Below are 17,202 nucleotides of genomic sequence, written 5' to 3' on the forward strand. Positions count from 1 at the left end.
GGGAAAAAAAGTCATTTCTTGTCTATATTTTATAGCTTCACGAGAGCAAGGTTTAACAAAACATAAAGTGAAAAGAAAATTAGTACATGAAAAACAAAGCAGTATAAGTACATAAATAGTAAGCATAATATATACTACGTTGTTCACATTATAGAACAACCATGAGGGTTTTCATCACTGAAAACTGCTTCTGTCTGGTGGTTAAAGATGGAGGAATGCACAGGATGATGATAATAACCATGATCGTTGCTATCATATCCATGCTTGTAGTAATTGTAAGAAGAGGAAGGCTGAGGAGCATGGTAAGTAAGGGGACCGTTAACTTGGTGTTGGTTGTAGTAATGGTCAGAATAGCTATGATGTTGTGGATTGTAAGGTAATTGCCAGAGCTCAGCCCTTCTTCCTGTCTTACGTACTGTCTTTAGAACCTTTTTTTGGTCAGCCAATCCTGTGACTGTCACCTTTTGCAACCCCATATCTATATCTATGTCATCTACGCCTGTGCGTATGCACATATAATAAATATAAAAGGTTAAGATATAGTCCAAGAAAATATGTCCAAAGAAAACCTTAAAAAGAGAGGAACATAGAAAATAATTCATGACAAAATAAGGAATGATTAAGATGAAAATTTTCGCTTGCATAAAGTTTTTAGTGGAGGTGATTTCTTACCTTTGACTTTTTCCAGAGCATTTTTCACCTTGCTCTCGCATCCAGCACAATCCATATGCACTCTCATTTCTATGATCGACTGAGTAAAATACAACGAAAATTTTCAATACAACTGTGCCATTCTTTCCTTTCAGTTGTAATATGATACGAGAAAATATTAATTAATAGAAGACTCTTACTAATTAACCTACGGCTATATAATTTCATCCACAACTTCTATACACGCTTACCGCCATTGTAACTTTTGCTGCTGAAGCCTGAATTTGATTGTAGAGAAGAATGATTGAGTTGAAGTGTATGATAGTATGAATATGTCTAACAAGGTGCTATATGCTCTCTATAAATAGAACATGTAATTTGATAAAATAATTGGAATGATTGGACTTGTAACTTATTATATAATTTAATATTGGACCGACTTTCTTTTCATATAATTATTTTGCAAATGGGATGATGGATCTTCAAGGAAAGACCAAAGAGAATTGATTAATTTATTAATTTATTATCTAAGAAAATTAAACTCTACCATGTTAAAGAGGACGTCGTCATAGAGAAATTCATGATGCAAGGGCGTGCACATAGTTAATCATTCTCCTCTATGAGCATTGACTTTGCAGCCTGGTATTAATAAATATTGACAAAAATAAATAATTACATAATATAGAAGTGTAAAGCAAGTTTACAATTAATATGCTTAAAAGAGTATGATTAACTCATGTCACTTGACCGTTGGAACCGGTGGTGGAAATTGTAAACTTCACATGATATATAGCGATTCCATCGGATCCTGTTCTTTTCATTCTCTCGTGAAGAAGTAATGTCACTGATTTTATTTTATTTTATTTTAATTCGAATTAGTGTTTGATTGTTATACCAGTTATTACTTAAAAAAATAAAATAAATTATATCCTAATTGAATTTATTTAATTTTGCGAGTACTATATGTAGTGAAAATTTACGAGATTTTTATTTTAATTTTCACTGTTTTTTCTTAAAAAACCATAAGCGCATCCAAGTTGTAGAAAAACATTTTATGAATCGGAAAAAACAAAACCTAATTACAAAAAATATAGAAATTAGTATCACAAGATAATTAGCGAAAAGATCTTCTTATATGTGTCTAAATATACGAAAACCTTACATACAATCTTTGATGTATTTTAGTTTTCACCCAAAAGAAAAAAACATTAATCAAAACTAATTCATAAAAGGAAACGATTTTGGCATCAAGGATCAGAATTATGTGCGGCAGAAGGGCACTTGAACATGTTTTCGACTCTCTTTTTGTCCTGTTCAAGATTGTCTCTACTGTTGATGTACATGATTATTTCCTCCAAGAAATAGGTATATTCTTCGTCAAGAACTTCATCAGCCCCATTTCCGTTTCAAACTTCTCAGGAAGCCAGTCTTTGGCCATCTCTACATAGTTCGGTTCCAAAATCCAATATTACAACCAACAAAACTCATCTCTGGTCTGATTGTCTTTAAGAAGCTGTACTTCGTATGTATGTATTAGGGAGAATCTGCACTTGGGATCACCTTTGTCTTCACATGAGATGCGCATAAGGATTTATACACGTTGATGGATGCTTTCTTTAAATCATATATAAATCCAGGCTATATATTGAAATATAAATTCATCATTTATATAATCATATCAAAATTTGCTATAAAACTCCTTACTCACATATGAAATTCAACTGTTATGAGTCTCTTGTTAACATTTAACAACTTCCATTCAGTATGAGATTTAATTGCATGATCTTATCTTAACAATAACTTGGACAACCCAACACATAACATTGGATCAAATTAGTTTTTTCTTTTTTGGATTCTCAATATACTTAATGAGGAAATGAGATTCGTAAGAAACTAATTTGGTCCAACAGTACGCGTTCAGCTATTCAAGTCATTGTTATCGTGTTACCATACAAGTATACCTCAAGTCGTGGCTTTAAGCCTAACTCTTACACTTTACCATAGAAAGTGGAGAATTCATGGGAGAACACAATCTTCATAACCATTAGGAGCAACAATGGGAGCTCAACGACCAAAATAGTTTTTTATTTTTTTATTTTTTTGTGTATTTAAGGAAATGAGATTTATAAGAAACTGATTTGGTTCAAGGACATGCATTAAGCTATTCACATCATTGTTATTGGGATACATTGCATATACTTAAATTGTCTCGCCATCATGGAGGGTGCATAAGTACTAATTAATATACCAGCGATACCTATTAGAGGACCCATGGACGGTTTAATTCCCATCAAAATTGTTGTCCAACTACTGTTGGTAACTTATAAAACAACTCAATCATAAATTTTTCCTCATTATAGGTTGCTATTTTTTTCCACAAACTCCTTTAATGGCTTTTGATCAACCCACCAAACTTACCATAAAACTGTTTTGCCAGTTATCATATGGTTGACTATCTACATGTATAGCAAGTGAACACAACATTTCACCTTTATTCGTTCTTCGACTATTGAATTGACCTAATTTCTTTCCATTTCTAGAAGCACATTTGCCGCCTCTAAACTAATCAGACCACCAACAAAGAGAAATAATATTAGCCCAAAGATACCATAGCCAATATCCTGAATCTGTTAAAACAACTACTTGGGTCTTTTATTTTCTGGTTAAGCATACTTTCCCAGGTTTTTCAAGGCCAGCCCTTAACACCTGCAGTATCTCCCACTTTGCTTCTCATGTTTCTAGCATTTATAAGCTTTTACAAGATGTCATGCAATATTCCCATCTCACCAATTGTGAAAATAAATTATATATATATATATATATATATATATATATATATGCGCGCGCGCGCGTGTAGATTTGGGCATTTGCCATATTCTTCAATAGTTGGTATGATGTCCATTTCTCCACAAAACAAAAAAAAAACAAAAAAAATCTATAAAAAGGGTCCTAAAAATGTACGAGCACCTTTTATAGCTATTTTTTGCAAAAAATATATTCAATATTGCAATCAAATTCTCATGCCTCTTATTTAAAATATGTAGTTCTTAATTACTCAACTTCTTCCAATATTTGAGTCTGTGAGTTCTATTGGCAAGACAAGTTATATTTTTCAAGTCCGGGAGCTCGGTATCAAGTTTGTTTTTAGTAAAAAAGTACCCCTTAATTTGCTGCAAGGTTTCAAAATCATGTTAGAATTTTTGTGTGGTATATTTGTGAATTGTTACTATCTTGTCATCCATTTTCTCATGAAAGTTTATCTTTATAAGACTTCTCATTGTGATAATACAAGAAGACAATCTATGAAAACGTTCTAGTCATTGCATGAATATAAGTTTAATATCTAATTGGTTTCAGAAGGATCCCTCACTGTTTAATTAACGGGCTTTAATAGGCTGAACCAAGGCCTACATTGTAGAAAATAATGGATCAAGGCTAAGCTCTATTGGCTCATTTGTCTCGACAACGTAGACTTTTCATGAGAATTTAGTGGTTTTACAAGTGTTGTTCAAGTCAATAACCATTGAGACATTGCTAATTCCTCAATCCTAGCGTTAAGCAATGTGTGTGCAAATAAAAGTGTTTATGTAGTGTGTGTACATATATAAGTCCATATCTAATTAAAAAAAAAAAACATGCATAAAAGAATAAGGAAATATAAAAGAATAAAAAAAACAAAACTAGGCAAAAATAAAGTAAACAAAATTAATTAGGAAAGATACATTCATCATAAAATTAAATACATGAAGCTTAGCGGTAATGGTCAAAATCATCCCCAATGAAGTCATTGTTTTTTTGCACCTAACATCGTGATAAAAATTAGAATTGTAAAAATAAATAAGAGGTTACCATCTAATTTAGATAAGATGTTGATTATATTAAAAGAAAGACGCATCACCTAAAGCATTCTATCTAAGATAAGTCATTTTTATAATCTAAATTTCATGACAATATACCTATTAGGACTTTCTAATTATTTTTCTAAACTCATCATTGGTTTTCTTAAGAAGCGAGATCAGGGACTAATCTTAAAGCCTAATATCACTTCTTGAAAACACAAGCATTGAACCTGGGAAGATGGTAAATATTAAACTGGTTTTCTAAGCCCATTTTTTCATTATATCAATGGATATATACTCCAAAGTAGTACACTAAACCAAAACATACTATAGTAATTGACAAAATAAAATGCCAACCAGAACAAAATTAACAGTTGAAATTGTCCCGAGAAAGTTAAATTATTTTACCTTGATCCATAATAAAACCTTATGTTGTTTTCTTTTAGTTTAGAGGATAGTTATGAGGATAAAAATAATGGTATTAATAGTGCAATTAGTTATGCAATAGAAAATAAGGTTAAGGAGTTAAAGCTTGATATTGTTGGAAAAGAAAAATCTGAATTTTATGCAATACAGAATAAGGTGGAGGGATTAGAGCTTAATATTTAAGGCACATTATAATTTGCCAAAGAAAGTATTATCGGGCCAAAGTATTACAGTTTTGAAATTGAAAGGGTTCATGTTAGAGCCTCCCCATTTGACATTGAATTACCCTTCAATTAAAGAATTGAATCTAGAAAACTGTAAGGGGATGCAAAACACTCAAGGTTTATTTTAGTTAATATTAGGTCTTTTAGAGATATTAGATCTTTTTATTTAAATTTAGATTCATTGAATTATTATTAATATTTATTAGGTTTATTCATATTCATTAGGGATATCCTATTAAACTTATGATTCTTTCTAGTATAGAAACTCTTTTATAGAGACTTTTTTTGGAGGGGAGAAAGAATATTTTTAATATAAAAAAATCAACATTCTTGCTATCTTTTGTGTGGTTGAGTGATTCTCATACTAAGTTCTTGATGGCACGTATAAATTCTTCGAAGGATTAATCAACTTCATTGTGATTTTATACTACTCGTTCGTATCTCTTTAGAGACATAAACTGTGAATAATCATTGTATATAACTTTGGTTCTTCAAGATAGGTTCTTATTAGGTTAATTTGCAAACCATTCAAATATGATTTTTGTCAATAATACAACAATATAAGACAAAGTTGGCATTCTAGACTAACTTAATTTATGATTAGCAACAAAATACATATGATGAATTATTATTTTTTTGTTAATAGTCGAAGTTTTATTAAGAAAAAGGCTACAAAGATAATAACCTAACTTATATTAGATGAACAAGCAAAGGAAAGGAAAGCACAAAAATTGTTGCATGAAACAAGGGAGAGCAACAAATGGAGGGAACAAACAAATCATAAGAAACCAACTCCTTCTTACTGAAAATTCTTTATATTAAGCTCTAAAGAGCTAGAATCAAGCCTCAGCCTTAAAGCAATACTTTGGCGCACCATGGAGAAACAGATTTGAAGGTTAGGGCGGCGTCATTAAAAATAACGTCATTTCGGTGAAGCCAAAGATTTCAAATAACGCATGAGAAAAGAAGCTGCCATAAGAGATTCTGTTGCTTGCCTTTAACCATGGAAGACCATTGGTAGCACATATCATCAACAGATTTTGGAAAAACACTGCAAATGCCCCGATTAGAAAGCACTTTCATCCATATATTCCAAGTGAAGTGGCAGTGAATGAAGAGGTGACTTCAAGATTCCAAGCTTTTATTGCAGAAAGCACATCTTGACTCTTAAAGGGTGAGGTAGTCATGCTGAAATAGAAAATCTCTTGTGATTACTTTGTCTTGGACAAGGAGCCAGAGGAAAAGTTGCACTTTTGGTGAGGTTAGTTTTATCCAAATAGAAGATTGGAATGGTTTGATAGCACCGTAGAGCAGCTGGTCCATCATTTTGGAGCAAGATTTTACACTGAAAAAGCCATCGTTGTTGAGAGTCCAGATTTTCTTATCCATCTTGTGGCAGAACATAGGCTTGGATTCCAGTAAGGATGATAAAAGTGATAGTTCTTGTTCAAAATGAAATAGAGGTTTACGCAATTGTAGGGACTAGAGCCAAATTTCATTGCTCCATCTACCCATGTCAGCCGCCAAAGTAGATTTAGAGGAAGACAAAAGATTTAGCCTAGGAAAGGCTGTTTTGAAAGGGTAGTCACCAATCCAATTGTCTAGCCAAAAGGATGTTAAACTGCTATTCCCCACCATGAATTTACAATGATTCATGAAGACATGGTGAATGTCGGTTTAAACAATAGATATATTATGAAATTAAGTCCAAAAAAGAATAACTTTTAAAGTTAGATCATGCACCCTAGAGTGCTGATGATATAAAGGAGGTAAACCAAACAAGGTGGCATCCAAAAGACTTTACTTGGAATGACAATCAAGCTGGACAAATATTATGTAATAACCCTTTATTCAATTATTTATTTATTGTTTTATTTACTTTACATTCATAAATGAACATTTAGTTTGAGAAGTCATTTAATTTTTTTCTTTTTTTTGAAGAATTTTTTATTTCATTAATTTATTTGGACAAATTGTTGTAAGCACCTAGATGAATGCATCTTTTCATTTATTTTCTTTTGTAATTGAATTGGATTTGAAAGTATTTTAAAACCAAGGATATAAAATAAAACAATAAAAATGAGATTTTTTTTATTTAGTCGTTTATAATTTATACTATTGCAGACAAGAGTAGAATAATGGAATACAATTTATTCTTAATTTGAAATTTTTTTTTTACTAAACTTAGGATAATTTATACTATTGCGGACAAGAGTAGAACAATGAAATACAATTTATTCTTAATTTGAATTTTTTTTTTACTAAACTTAGGATGAATCCTAAGATGCCTATGTACTTTTATAAATGATGGATCAAGTCATAATGTAGTTAAAAGTTGTCGACCTGGCAGGTTTAAAAGCAACTAAGATAACTAGTAAAAATGTGGCTTGACTTTTAAAAAAAATTCAAAATGATTTTTAAAAAAAATATTAAGATGATGACATATTGAACCGACCTGAGCTTCTTGGTTTAACCCTTAAGACTCACTATCCAAGTTATGGACTCCTCATGGTATAATGTAATATCCCACATCGGCGGGTGAGAACTTGAGAGAAGGTATTATATGAGCATGCTCACCTTAATTAGTAAGACGCGTTTTGGTGACATGCGTGGCTGCTAAGAACAAATTCGTGAGGCCCGTGAGCCAAAGCAGATAATATCTTGCTAGTGAGGTGTTACATATAATAACTTTGTTATTTATACTATTTTTCACCTCAATGTGACCTAATCTACTTGATGAATCCAAAGACTACAAAATAACTAGTAAAAATATGGATTGACTTTTAAAAAATTTCAATATAATATTATTTTTTTAATATTGAGACGACAACGTTTTGAGCGTTGCAGCTTAACCCACTAAACCAACAACCCGAGTTATGAACTCCACTAAATTTAATAACTTTTTTTAAAACTATTTTTTACTTAATTTTATGATAATAAAATTAAACGCTTATAAAATTGAGCATCAGTTAAATAACGACTCATTTGTTTGAGGATATAATAACCTTATAAAAATCAAACTTAAACAAATTATAAAAAATAATTCAAATGGCATTATTGTTTACATTAAAAAGAAAAAAAAAAAAAAAAAAAAAAAGAAAAAAGAAAAAAGAAAAAAAGAAAAAAAGGACCTGCTTGTATTGTTTACATGAACACTGCAAGCAGGTGATTTCCCCCTTAATTCTTAATGATGTTGTTAGTAACTGTAGCCGGAATAACAATAGTAAAATAAGAAAAGAAAGGTGTCCACAATAATAAAAACAAATTATTTAAAGAAACAGAGGCAATAAACTATATAAAAAAATTAAAAATATCAATGATTCTTTATATTATTTTTTTTACGGTATACATCAATTTCAATATAAATGATTTATTTAAAATCTAATTGAAAATAAATTTAGTTATAATATATAAAATATAGTCCAAAAATTATTTTACCTTTAATACCCAAGAGAAATCTTAACAATAACCACCAAAACCAAAATAATTATATCAAAAAATTTAAAAAAAAAAAGAGGTAAAATATTTTTTCAATATAGATAAAATATATAATGATTTATTTTTATTTTCATGATATTTTGGGTTTCGAAATGGATGACCCCAAATCCAGCCCTAAACCCTATATTTTTTATGATAAAAATAATGAACCTATTTTTGGAAGAATGAAAAAGATGGATTATTTTGTTATTGATTTTTTAGACTAAAAAATTAAAATTTATGCTCGTGAAAATTATCCAGTAATTAAAGATGAAAAAATAAAAAAAATAAGCCCCAAATATCAATACCCCAAATTCCTAAAACCAATTAGAATGTTTGTTTTTTTAGATAGTTTTTGTGGTTGTAATTTAAAAAAATAAGTTTTAAAAAAATACGGTTGGTTGTGGTTAGTTGGATTTAGATACATATTTGGTAAAAATTGTAGTTGAAGTTTATGTGTAGCAAAAAACATATATAAAATGCTTGGTGGAAGTGTGGTTGTCGTGGTTTTTTTTAAAATATTTTTTTTACTTGAAATACATCAAAATAATAATTTTTTTATTTTTAAAAATTATTTTTGATAACACGTATCAAAATAATTTGAAAACACCAAAAATATATTAATTTGAAGCAAAGAAAAAAATAAATAAAAATTAATTTTTTTTCAAAAGCGTTCTTAAAATATAAAAATAAACAAAATTTTATGAAATTTAATTAAAAAAATATATAAAAATTACTATACAAAAATTATATTTCAAACTTAATTTTTATCAAATATCGTACCATGTTTATTTCATCGTAAATGCAAAAACAAGTAAAAAACAAGCGCAGCCTAGTAACCCAAAACACTTCCTTAAAAAAGAAAACAGAAAAAAGGGTTTTATAGCTCTTTACCGCCTCTAGCAGGCTCCACGCCTCCGAAACACAAAACACCACCTCAAATAACAAAACTAGGGTTTTATAGCTCTTTACCGCCTCTATATAATTAACACCTCTGTTTCTCCTTCATTAGCAGGCTCCACGCCTCCAAAAATCCTGTTTTCATCACAAATCCTTTCAAAAACTTTTCTTTTAACAAAATTCTCTATGAATGATTCCTCCTAGGCTTCACTTGTTTCCATTCACTGAAGTAGGAAGCCCCAATGCTCGTGCTAAAAAATCCTGTCATTCAGTGTTGCAGTTTAGCCTCTTGTACCTTTTTCCATGGCTTATCTGTGTCAAATCAACGACTACATCTCTTATTTTTTAAAATCTCTCATGTTTTTCATCTGGTTATGTGTTTTTTTGTTACCTCTCTATACCCCAGCTTGTTTTTTTTTTTTTTTTTTTTAGAACTATGGTGGAAATTAAGCTAGTCAATGAGGCAAGGATTGAGTCTTTTTTGGTGGTGTTCACATGGGGGCTTATGCCCTTTTTGTCAATGGTTTTGCCTCTAAAAAATCCCTCCAAATTCATCAAGTTTTGATCGGTTTATGTTATTGAATTTGTTGGCGATTATTAGATTGGATTTATCTCTCTTCTGAGAGAAATCAATGAAGCAAAGAGATAAATCAAGTTTTGATTGAATTCATCAAGTTTCCTTTTATTGATCAATCTTGGGTTCTGTTTGCTTTGTGATTAAAGTTATGTTTTTTTCCAAAAAAATTTGGCAGTGATGATTAATATACAGCTTTAATGCCAGTTTTGCTACTGAAAATTCTTGATTGATAGAGCTGTGTTATAACTCTGAGCCATTTAATTTATAGATACAAAATAGTTTGAATAGCTTATTGCATTGCATCCATTCATGAATTCCTTGTATATCTATTTTTAATGTTAAGAAATATGTAGGAGGTTTAAGGTTTTTGAGACTTGGCTATGGTAATTTTTGGTTTGAGCAAAATTGTAATGTAAGATTGCCTATGATGATATAATCCAATTTGTTTTAGGTGTAGTGGAGCCATGTCCTTGTTTATCAAGGAGAACCTACTTGGTGGAAGCTACATTACGATGATATTAATGGATATAACTGAGGTAATTTGATTTTGAAATTTATTTAGTGTTATTTGCTGTTAAAAAATGGATTGGACGATGAATAATGTTTGGGGTATCTTTGTATATTATAAAAATCATTTCTCCACTTTTCTAGTGGATATATTTTTGTTTATTTAAGGGAGTAGAATAAGCTTGTTCAGTGTTGGTTTTTATTAATATAAAAATAAAATTGATTATTATTATAATTTTAAAAATTTGAATAGTAGTCTTAGTGTAAGATTGGATCATGGATCGGATTAATTATTAAATCAAGTTGATTTAAATAAAAAAAATCAAAATAATCTTGTTTTGACCTCAAAAAATTGTAAAAGGTTTTTTATTTGTATTTTATCTTAAATCAACTTAGATTTTTTAAGTAGGATTAATTCTTTTATTTTTTTGAATATGGATTGATCTAGCCTTGAGTTAGTTAGTTAGTCTTGTTTGGTGTTAAATCAATCAAAACTATCCAGTACACCGAAACCAGCTTAGCGTTTTTCTATAGCTCATTAATCATGGAATAAATAAATAAATAAATTGAATTTCTTTTATCTCTGTTTGCTCAAATTGAGTCTTAACTACACTCTTTACACCTTGTCAGTGGGATTCGGGTCTGAAAAACTCCGTTGTCATCAGCTTCATCTCCTTCATAACCCACCGGATCGGAGTTAAATTATAGCACTACATTAATTTCTCAAAATGTTTATGTTCTGCTGCTTTATATACCCATTTTCCTCTTCTTTTTTTTATTATGGTTTTTCTTGTGCCTGTCGTAAAATTTTCCTTTGTTACTTTTTTTATTTATTTTTGTTCTCGTAAAAAAATGTTTTGCAGTTCATGAGAATGATTTCGGTGAAACAAAAAGTTGGGAAGGTGAATGAAGTTGCAATGATTTCAGAAATAGAGATTCTCTCTAGAGATTATTAGTTCGAGTTTCATAAATCTTAAAATTACTAGAGATTTATATTGTTGTTAACTTCAGGATTAATAAAATTAATCGAGGTATATATAAGTTGCCCGGCCCGGCCATCCATGTTAATAAAAAAAAAATTCAATTCCTTGAAAAATTATGGCTAATTCCATTCATCTTGAATCAATGGTGAACTTGTTAGCTGTCATTCTATGTTCTCTATATTGAAGGTGTTAGCATTTCCCAAGTGCCAAAATTGAATTTTTCGATACTCGTGAAAACAAGGTGAATATCTGGATAAATAAAACCAACGCTACAGCTGATGCCATCAAGAAGATGACGAGAACATATATAGTTTATAACACGAGCTAAATGAGAATCAATCTTCTTCAATATCAGAGTCTTTTAAAGTCAGCTGTGAAGTGTTTATTTTCAATATTTTAAAACGATGCTTCTAATAACTGTGCGTGCCTGGTACGCAATGAAGAAGAAGAGGGCTACACCAATGAAACAAGTCGTGATTGCAAGCCATAATGATGGAGTTAGCACTGCATAACTTCCAGAAAAGAATGCGATGACCATTGCTGGGATGGCAGATATGGTTAAAGTAGATGTGCCATAAGAGAAGTATAATTTTATATCCTCTTCCATTTGACCTCTTGTTCCAAACCGTCCACAAAGAAAGTGCATGAAGAGAGCAGAAGTTGAGAGAACCATTGCTATTGCATCTGATATAACGAAGACTGCAAAAGCAGCATTTTTAAGAAGAACTGCAGTGCCTTGTTCGTTCTTGTAACCGCCAGGCATGGCGAAAGCAGCTGCAAATGTTACTGTTGCTACGAGTGCCGCTACAAGTACACGAGCCTCCATTCCTCTCTCAGAAATAGATATGTACTCTGTATTCATCATAGCTATGGGCCGTTGAAGCGGTCCACTCTGTGCATCTTTCAATGATTCCAAAATCTCTTTCTGCAACAAATTTCGGCTATGAAATTAAACGAATCTTTCTTAATTTTCCTTTATCATCTGTAGACTCTCAACCTTTGTTTGCTATCATAACCAGCGAGTTTGAAATCAAGTAATTTTGTTTCTTTTAGCTAGCAACAATATATATTGCTTTTGTTGCTACGAGGGCTGTTTGTTTTTTTAGTTTTATATTGTTTTTTAGGTGCAATTTAAATTTAAAAGTGTGTTGCTTGGAAAAAAATCAAATTATTTTTTTTTTAATAATTTTGATGAGCTAATATTAAAAATATATATATATTTTTTAATAAAAAGTATTAAAAAAAACATTTTATATCACAATACTAAAACAACTGACATAAACCAACATCAGTTTAGAGGACAAAGCAAATAGTGTTAATCAATTAAAAATAATTGTTGGAGTTAAAGTTATAATTTTGTTATATTGCCAGAAGGATTCTATTCTATTTTTATTTTATTTTTTTAAAAAAGGGAGACAAACCAAGTGAATTTATGTTTGATTGATGTGAATTACCTTTTTTTCAGGAAAATTTCCTGTCAAGATGTCATCAACGCTGAGGTTTTGCTTGTTAAGGCCACACATCTTGTTGCACGCATTTCTCCAATCTCTCCTCAAATACCTCTGGGCAAAACTGCCGAAAGCAGCTAATAGATGCAATGGTGTGTTTCCATCGTTATCCTTCTCGTATATAAGTTTCTCAAATTTAGGAATCGATCGAGGGAAAGACATATGTCCTCTTAGAGTTATGGCAGCATAGTGAAGGGCATTCCGACCTCTGCTATCCACTAGTTCACAACAAGCTGGACAAGTGTTCATAATCTCTTCCATTGCTGCCATATTGCCTCGAACGACGGCCAAGTGAAGGGTTGTTCTCTTCTCTGAATCAACAATGTAGGCTGCGGACACATCATAGTCTAGTAGTACTTTTACTGTTAGAGAACCTGACAATAAATTAGGGAAAAAGGCAGCGTAGTGAAGTGGTGACCACCCGCCGTCGTCGGTTCTTCTCGTCAAACTCGGGTCTCTTTCCAATATCTTTCTTGCTGTCTCTGCAATTAACCATAAAAAAAATATATGGTACATAGTAGGTAATATATGAATAATATTATGGTTAATGCGTAATCTACGCTACTAATTTAGTGATAAGTTAATATTTAATTTGGCCTTTTTCTCTCTTTAACTGTATTATAAATTCCCTTTCTTGCTTTCTACGTTCTTTGGTTCTTATAGTCGCTATTCAATATTGTTTATGCATCATTTTTTTTTTGTTTCTTATTATTTGGTCATATTTAAAATAATAATATGGAAATGTCAACAACTCCAACTTCATTTAAACTAGATGACCAAAGTTTTTAAGAAAAACTATAAACAACAAGAATAAAGCTCAATATTATGAGCCTTTAAATTATCATTTTAACGTAGAATCCAATAGTATTACTAAATCTAATAATTCATTTGTGTTTTTTTTTTTAATTTTTATTTAAGTAAGGGAAATGATACTCCCACACATACTTGTCATATAGATTCCTTACATGCAAACATGTATAAGAACATTTTGGTCCTAAAATCTTATATATAATCATGCAAATAAGTCCTTAATTAAATAGACTAGGAAATTCATTGTCTTCTTAATATGTATTTTCTTTACCTTGTATCTTCCAATGAATTATATAAGTAATAAATACAATTTAACCTTTAATTTAACAAACATAAAATGCATATTTTTGTTTTTTTCCCCTTTATTAATTAACTTCTATATATATCAAATAAATGTGATAGAATAAACGAAGAATTTGACAAATGAACAATAAATGAAAAGAACAATATCCTAAAGGTTAAAATAAGATTTTTTTAAGAAACATAAAATAAATGAGTACAATAAAATGGCAAACAGATAAGAAATAATTTAAGATAAGAACACACTTCTCACAATTATGGTTTCCGATAATAATTTATGAATTCAAAGATTTACAGTTCAGAATAAAATCTTACCATGATCACCATGCATGGCTGCCGCGTGGAGTGCGGTTCTGCCATGAGAACCACAATATTCCACTGACTTGCAATTACTCAAGATTTCGTCGATCACTTTTTTTCTATTTCCTTCATGTCTTTTAAACCTCCAATTATTAAACCTTACATTGGCAGCAATATAATCATAATTAGATATATGTGATTTTTATTAACAATTTTAAGTCCAATAAAAGAGAATTAAAAACCATTAATTTTTGCTATTTTTTTATTGTTCTTGAAAAAACAATTAGGGAGATAAGTGAACTTATTCATATTGAATTAATATGTCTCGAGTTCAAAGAACATACATAGCATAAAAAAATAACCAGGTAAAATCCTATTATTATAGAAGCATTGCTTTTCTATTATCTTTTATGATGATAATTTAAAAGACAGATTTACGTACTTAAACATTATAAAGCTGAACAAATTAAAATTAATCAACAATTACATTTATATAATCTTAAAACGATAGTATTCTAGATTGATAAATAGAATAGTAAAAAATTGATTAATCTAGTATATATTAAAAGAAAAAAAAAAGATCTTGGTCACATATAGTATCGAATCGGTATCAAACTCTGTTTGAGACTAAAAAAAATGTTCACAAACCTCATATTGGCAGCAATATAAAGTGGAGATTCTCCATGAACATTGGCGGAATATGAAAACTCACGGTCCTCTTCAGTCAATATTTCCACCACTTGGGCTTGGATATTCCGAGCTGCCTCGTGCAACGCTGTATCTTGCTCTTCAGTGGTCATCCTCAACATCTTCTTTGCTTCTGATACGCCGCTCTCTGGATCAGTAGGTCGAGCTTTTGGCACGGTCAATGAGGGCCTTTTACCACATTTGGAATGACCATATCTTGCTGCCAAATGGAGTGGGATTTCACCTTTCTTATTGGCCTGCAATAATAGTGGTGGACACATTTCAAGAATTTTATCAACAAAATCAGTGGATTCCGGCTCCCTACTTTGGTTTCCTAAGTAAACATGAAGAATTGTGTTTTTTTGTGGAGTCAATAGCTCAATGAGAGAAGTTGGAAGACGATCCTTAAATGGGTTGATGTTGCCTGCTTCTGCAGCTTCATACAATTTTGGTTCCATGTAAGTGATGCTATTCATTTGTTGATCAAAGAATTCATCTTTGTATGACTGTTTTGTTTGTTTGAAAAATGGTTGTTGATAGAACTATTTTGGGCTAGTTCCATTTACTAGCTAGGCTTGTAAGCCTATTTAAACTAATTCATCAATATGAATAAATAAATAAATAAAGCAGAGGAAGCTGTCTGAGTTCTGTGAGAGATTAGAATAAAAATGATTCTAGAAGTTTCACAAACAATTTAAATTTCTCTGCTCCACTTGCATCTTTTCTGTCTTCACTCGTTTTTTTCTTATGGTTAGAGCTGGACCATAATCTTCTTTTCTTCTTAGATGTGTGAAGCATGTTTTTTTAAATTTCAAATTTTTTTTAAAGTTTGAAATTAAATTATCTTTAATATTTTTAAAATCATTTTAACATGCTGATATATTATTTTAATTATTTTAAAAAAAAATTATTTTTCAAACTTTCTTGTATTTGTTTGCTATTTAAAAAGTTATTCAATGAAAAATACTTTTCCGGTCAAAGAAAAAAATTAACTTAATTTCAAGAAAGGTTTCCTTTTAAAAACCATTCGTACTGCAATACCAAACATAAAAATGAATTCATCTAAATAACTTAATAATCTTTTTTTATTTTAAAATCAAGTTATTTTATTGATTTTGTTAAGTTTTTTTCATCTACGATAACAAATTATGCATATCAATCGCATGTAACTGCTTTATAAAAACATATTATTTATATATATATAAAAAAAAAAAGCAGTACAATTGAATGAAAAAAATACAATTAATTTAAAATTTTAAATAATCTGAGAATTAAATAGCAAAAAGATAATGGATATCTACGATATTTTACCCTAAATATTTTGCAGAAAACGATCCTAGAATCCTTTAATGATGTTGGCAGGGGACCATTTGGCCGGGCGCTTTGTTTTGAGAAGAGAGGAGGAAAAACAAAGAGGAAGAGGATGCTTTAAGTAAAGCAAGAGAGTCTCATCTAGTAGTTGCGGCATTGATAGCAACAGTAACATTTGCAGCACTATTCACCCTACCTGACAGTTACAAGAGTGACGGAGGCATTGCAATTCTAGCTAAAAAAAGTTGTTTTTATAGTATTTGTCATATTAGATGCAATGTCAATGATGCTCTCTATTTCTGTTGTCTCTAATTATCCATTTTTTGACGGCGTTGATTCAAGATTTGGAAATGAATAAGGGTGAAGAAATGAATTTGAAAACCACTCTAAGATTATTTGTGGTTGCAACGTTGTTGACCATGATTGGTGTTGCTACCCAATTTTTGACCTTTGTTTTGATAATTTTTTCAAAAAATAAATAAATAATAAGGGTTTACATGTGGCGATAAGATAGAGCATCAGGGCTAATATTAAGGGAGCAATATGTCAATGAGATAATTACCGAATCATATATAATTACTGCAATATAAAATACCATAAATATATGATTTGATTCGTGCTGGTTATGCAAAAAAAATAACTGCAATATAAAATACCATATATATGGGATTTGTTGGTGCTAGTTATAGAAGACAATCTCTG

The 17,202-nt window shown here is 30.4% G+C and overlaps 2 protein-coding genes and 4 non-coding genes across 6 annotated transcripts; 4 read left to right on the forward strand and 2 right to left on the reverse strand.

Moving 5' to 3' along the window:
* On the reverse strand, window positions 1-966 carry LOC118038478 (heavy metal-associated isoprenylated plant protein 28). The gene is made up of 3 exons (XM_035044849.2): window positions 903-966; window positions 673-751; window positions 1-499 (listed from the first exon to the last, which is right to left on the reverse strand). Exons 1-3 carry the CDS (start codon window positions 906-908, stop codon window positions 144-146), a joined length of 441 nt encoding a protein of 146 aa, XP_034900740.1. The 5' UTR covers window positions 909-966; the 3' UTR covers window positions 1-143.
* Window positions 967-9,703: 8,737 nt separating this feature from the next.
* LOC118038534 (small nucleolar RNA snoR134) lies at window positions 9,704-9,854 on the forward strand. The gene has a single exon (XR_004685780.1). It is a non-coding gene; the product is annotated as a small nucleolar RNA snoR134 (small nucleolar RNA).
* Window positions 9,855-10,260: 406 nt separating this feature from the next.
* On the forward strand, window positions 10,261-10,353 carry LOC118038531 (small nucleolar RNA Z223). The gene has a single exon (XR_004685777.1). It is a non-coding gene; the product is annotated as a small nucleolar RNA Z223 (small nucleolar RNA).
* Window positions 10,354-10,514: 161 nt separating this feature from the next.
* Window positions 10,515-10,632, forward strand: LOC118038532 (small nucleolar RNA Z278). The gene has a single exon (XR_004685778.1). It is a non-coding gene; the product is annotated as a small nucleolar RNA Z278 (small nucleolar RNA).
* Window positions 10,633-11,222: 590 nt separating this feature from the next.
* LOC118038533 (small nucleolar RNA snoR97) lies at window positions 11,223-11,319 on the forward strand. Its single transcript, XR_004685779.1, has one exon. It is a non-coding gene; the product is annotated as a small nucleolar RNA snoR97 (small nucleolar RNA).
* A 556-nt stretch (window positions 11,320-11,875) lies between these two features.
* Window positions 11,876-15,680, reverse strand: LOC118038476 (protein ACCELERATED CELL DEATH 6). Its single transcript, XM_035044847.2, has 4 exons — window positions 15,151-15,680; window positions 14,518-14,660; window positions 13,039-13,574; window positions 11,876-12,509 (listed from the first exon to the last, which is right to left on the reverse strand). The coding sequence occupies exons 1-4, from the start codon at window positions 15,663-15,665 to the stop codon at window positions 11,973-11,975; spliced, it is 1,731 nt and encodes a 576-aa protein (XP_034900738.1). The 5' UTR covers window positions 15,666-15,680; the 3' UTR covers window positions 11,876-11,972.
* Window positions 15,681-17,202: the final 1,522 nt, after the last annotated feature.

This window comes from Populus alba, chromosome 19, assembly GCF_005239225.2.
Source record: "Populus alba chromosome 19, ASM523922v2, whole genome shotgun sequence".
Lineage (NCBI taxonomy): Eukaryota > Viridiplantae > Streptophyta > Magnoliopsida > Malpighiales > Salicaceae > Populus > Populus alba.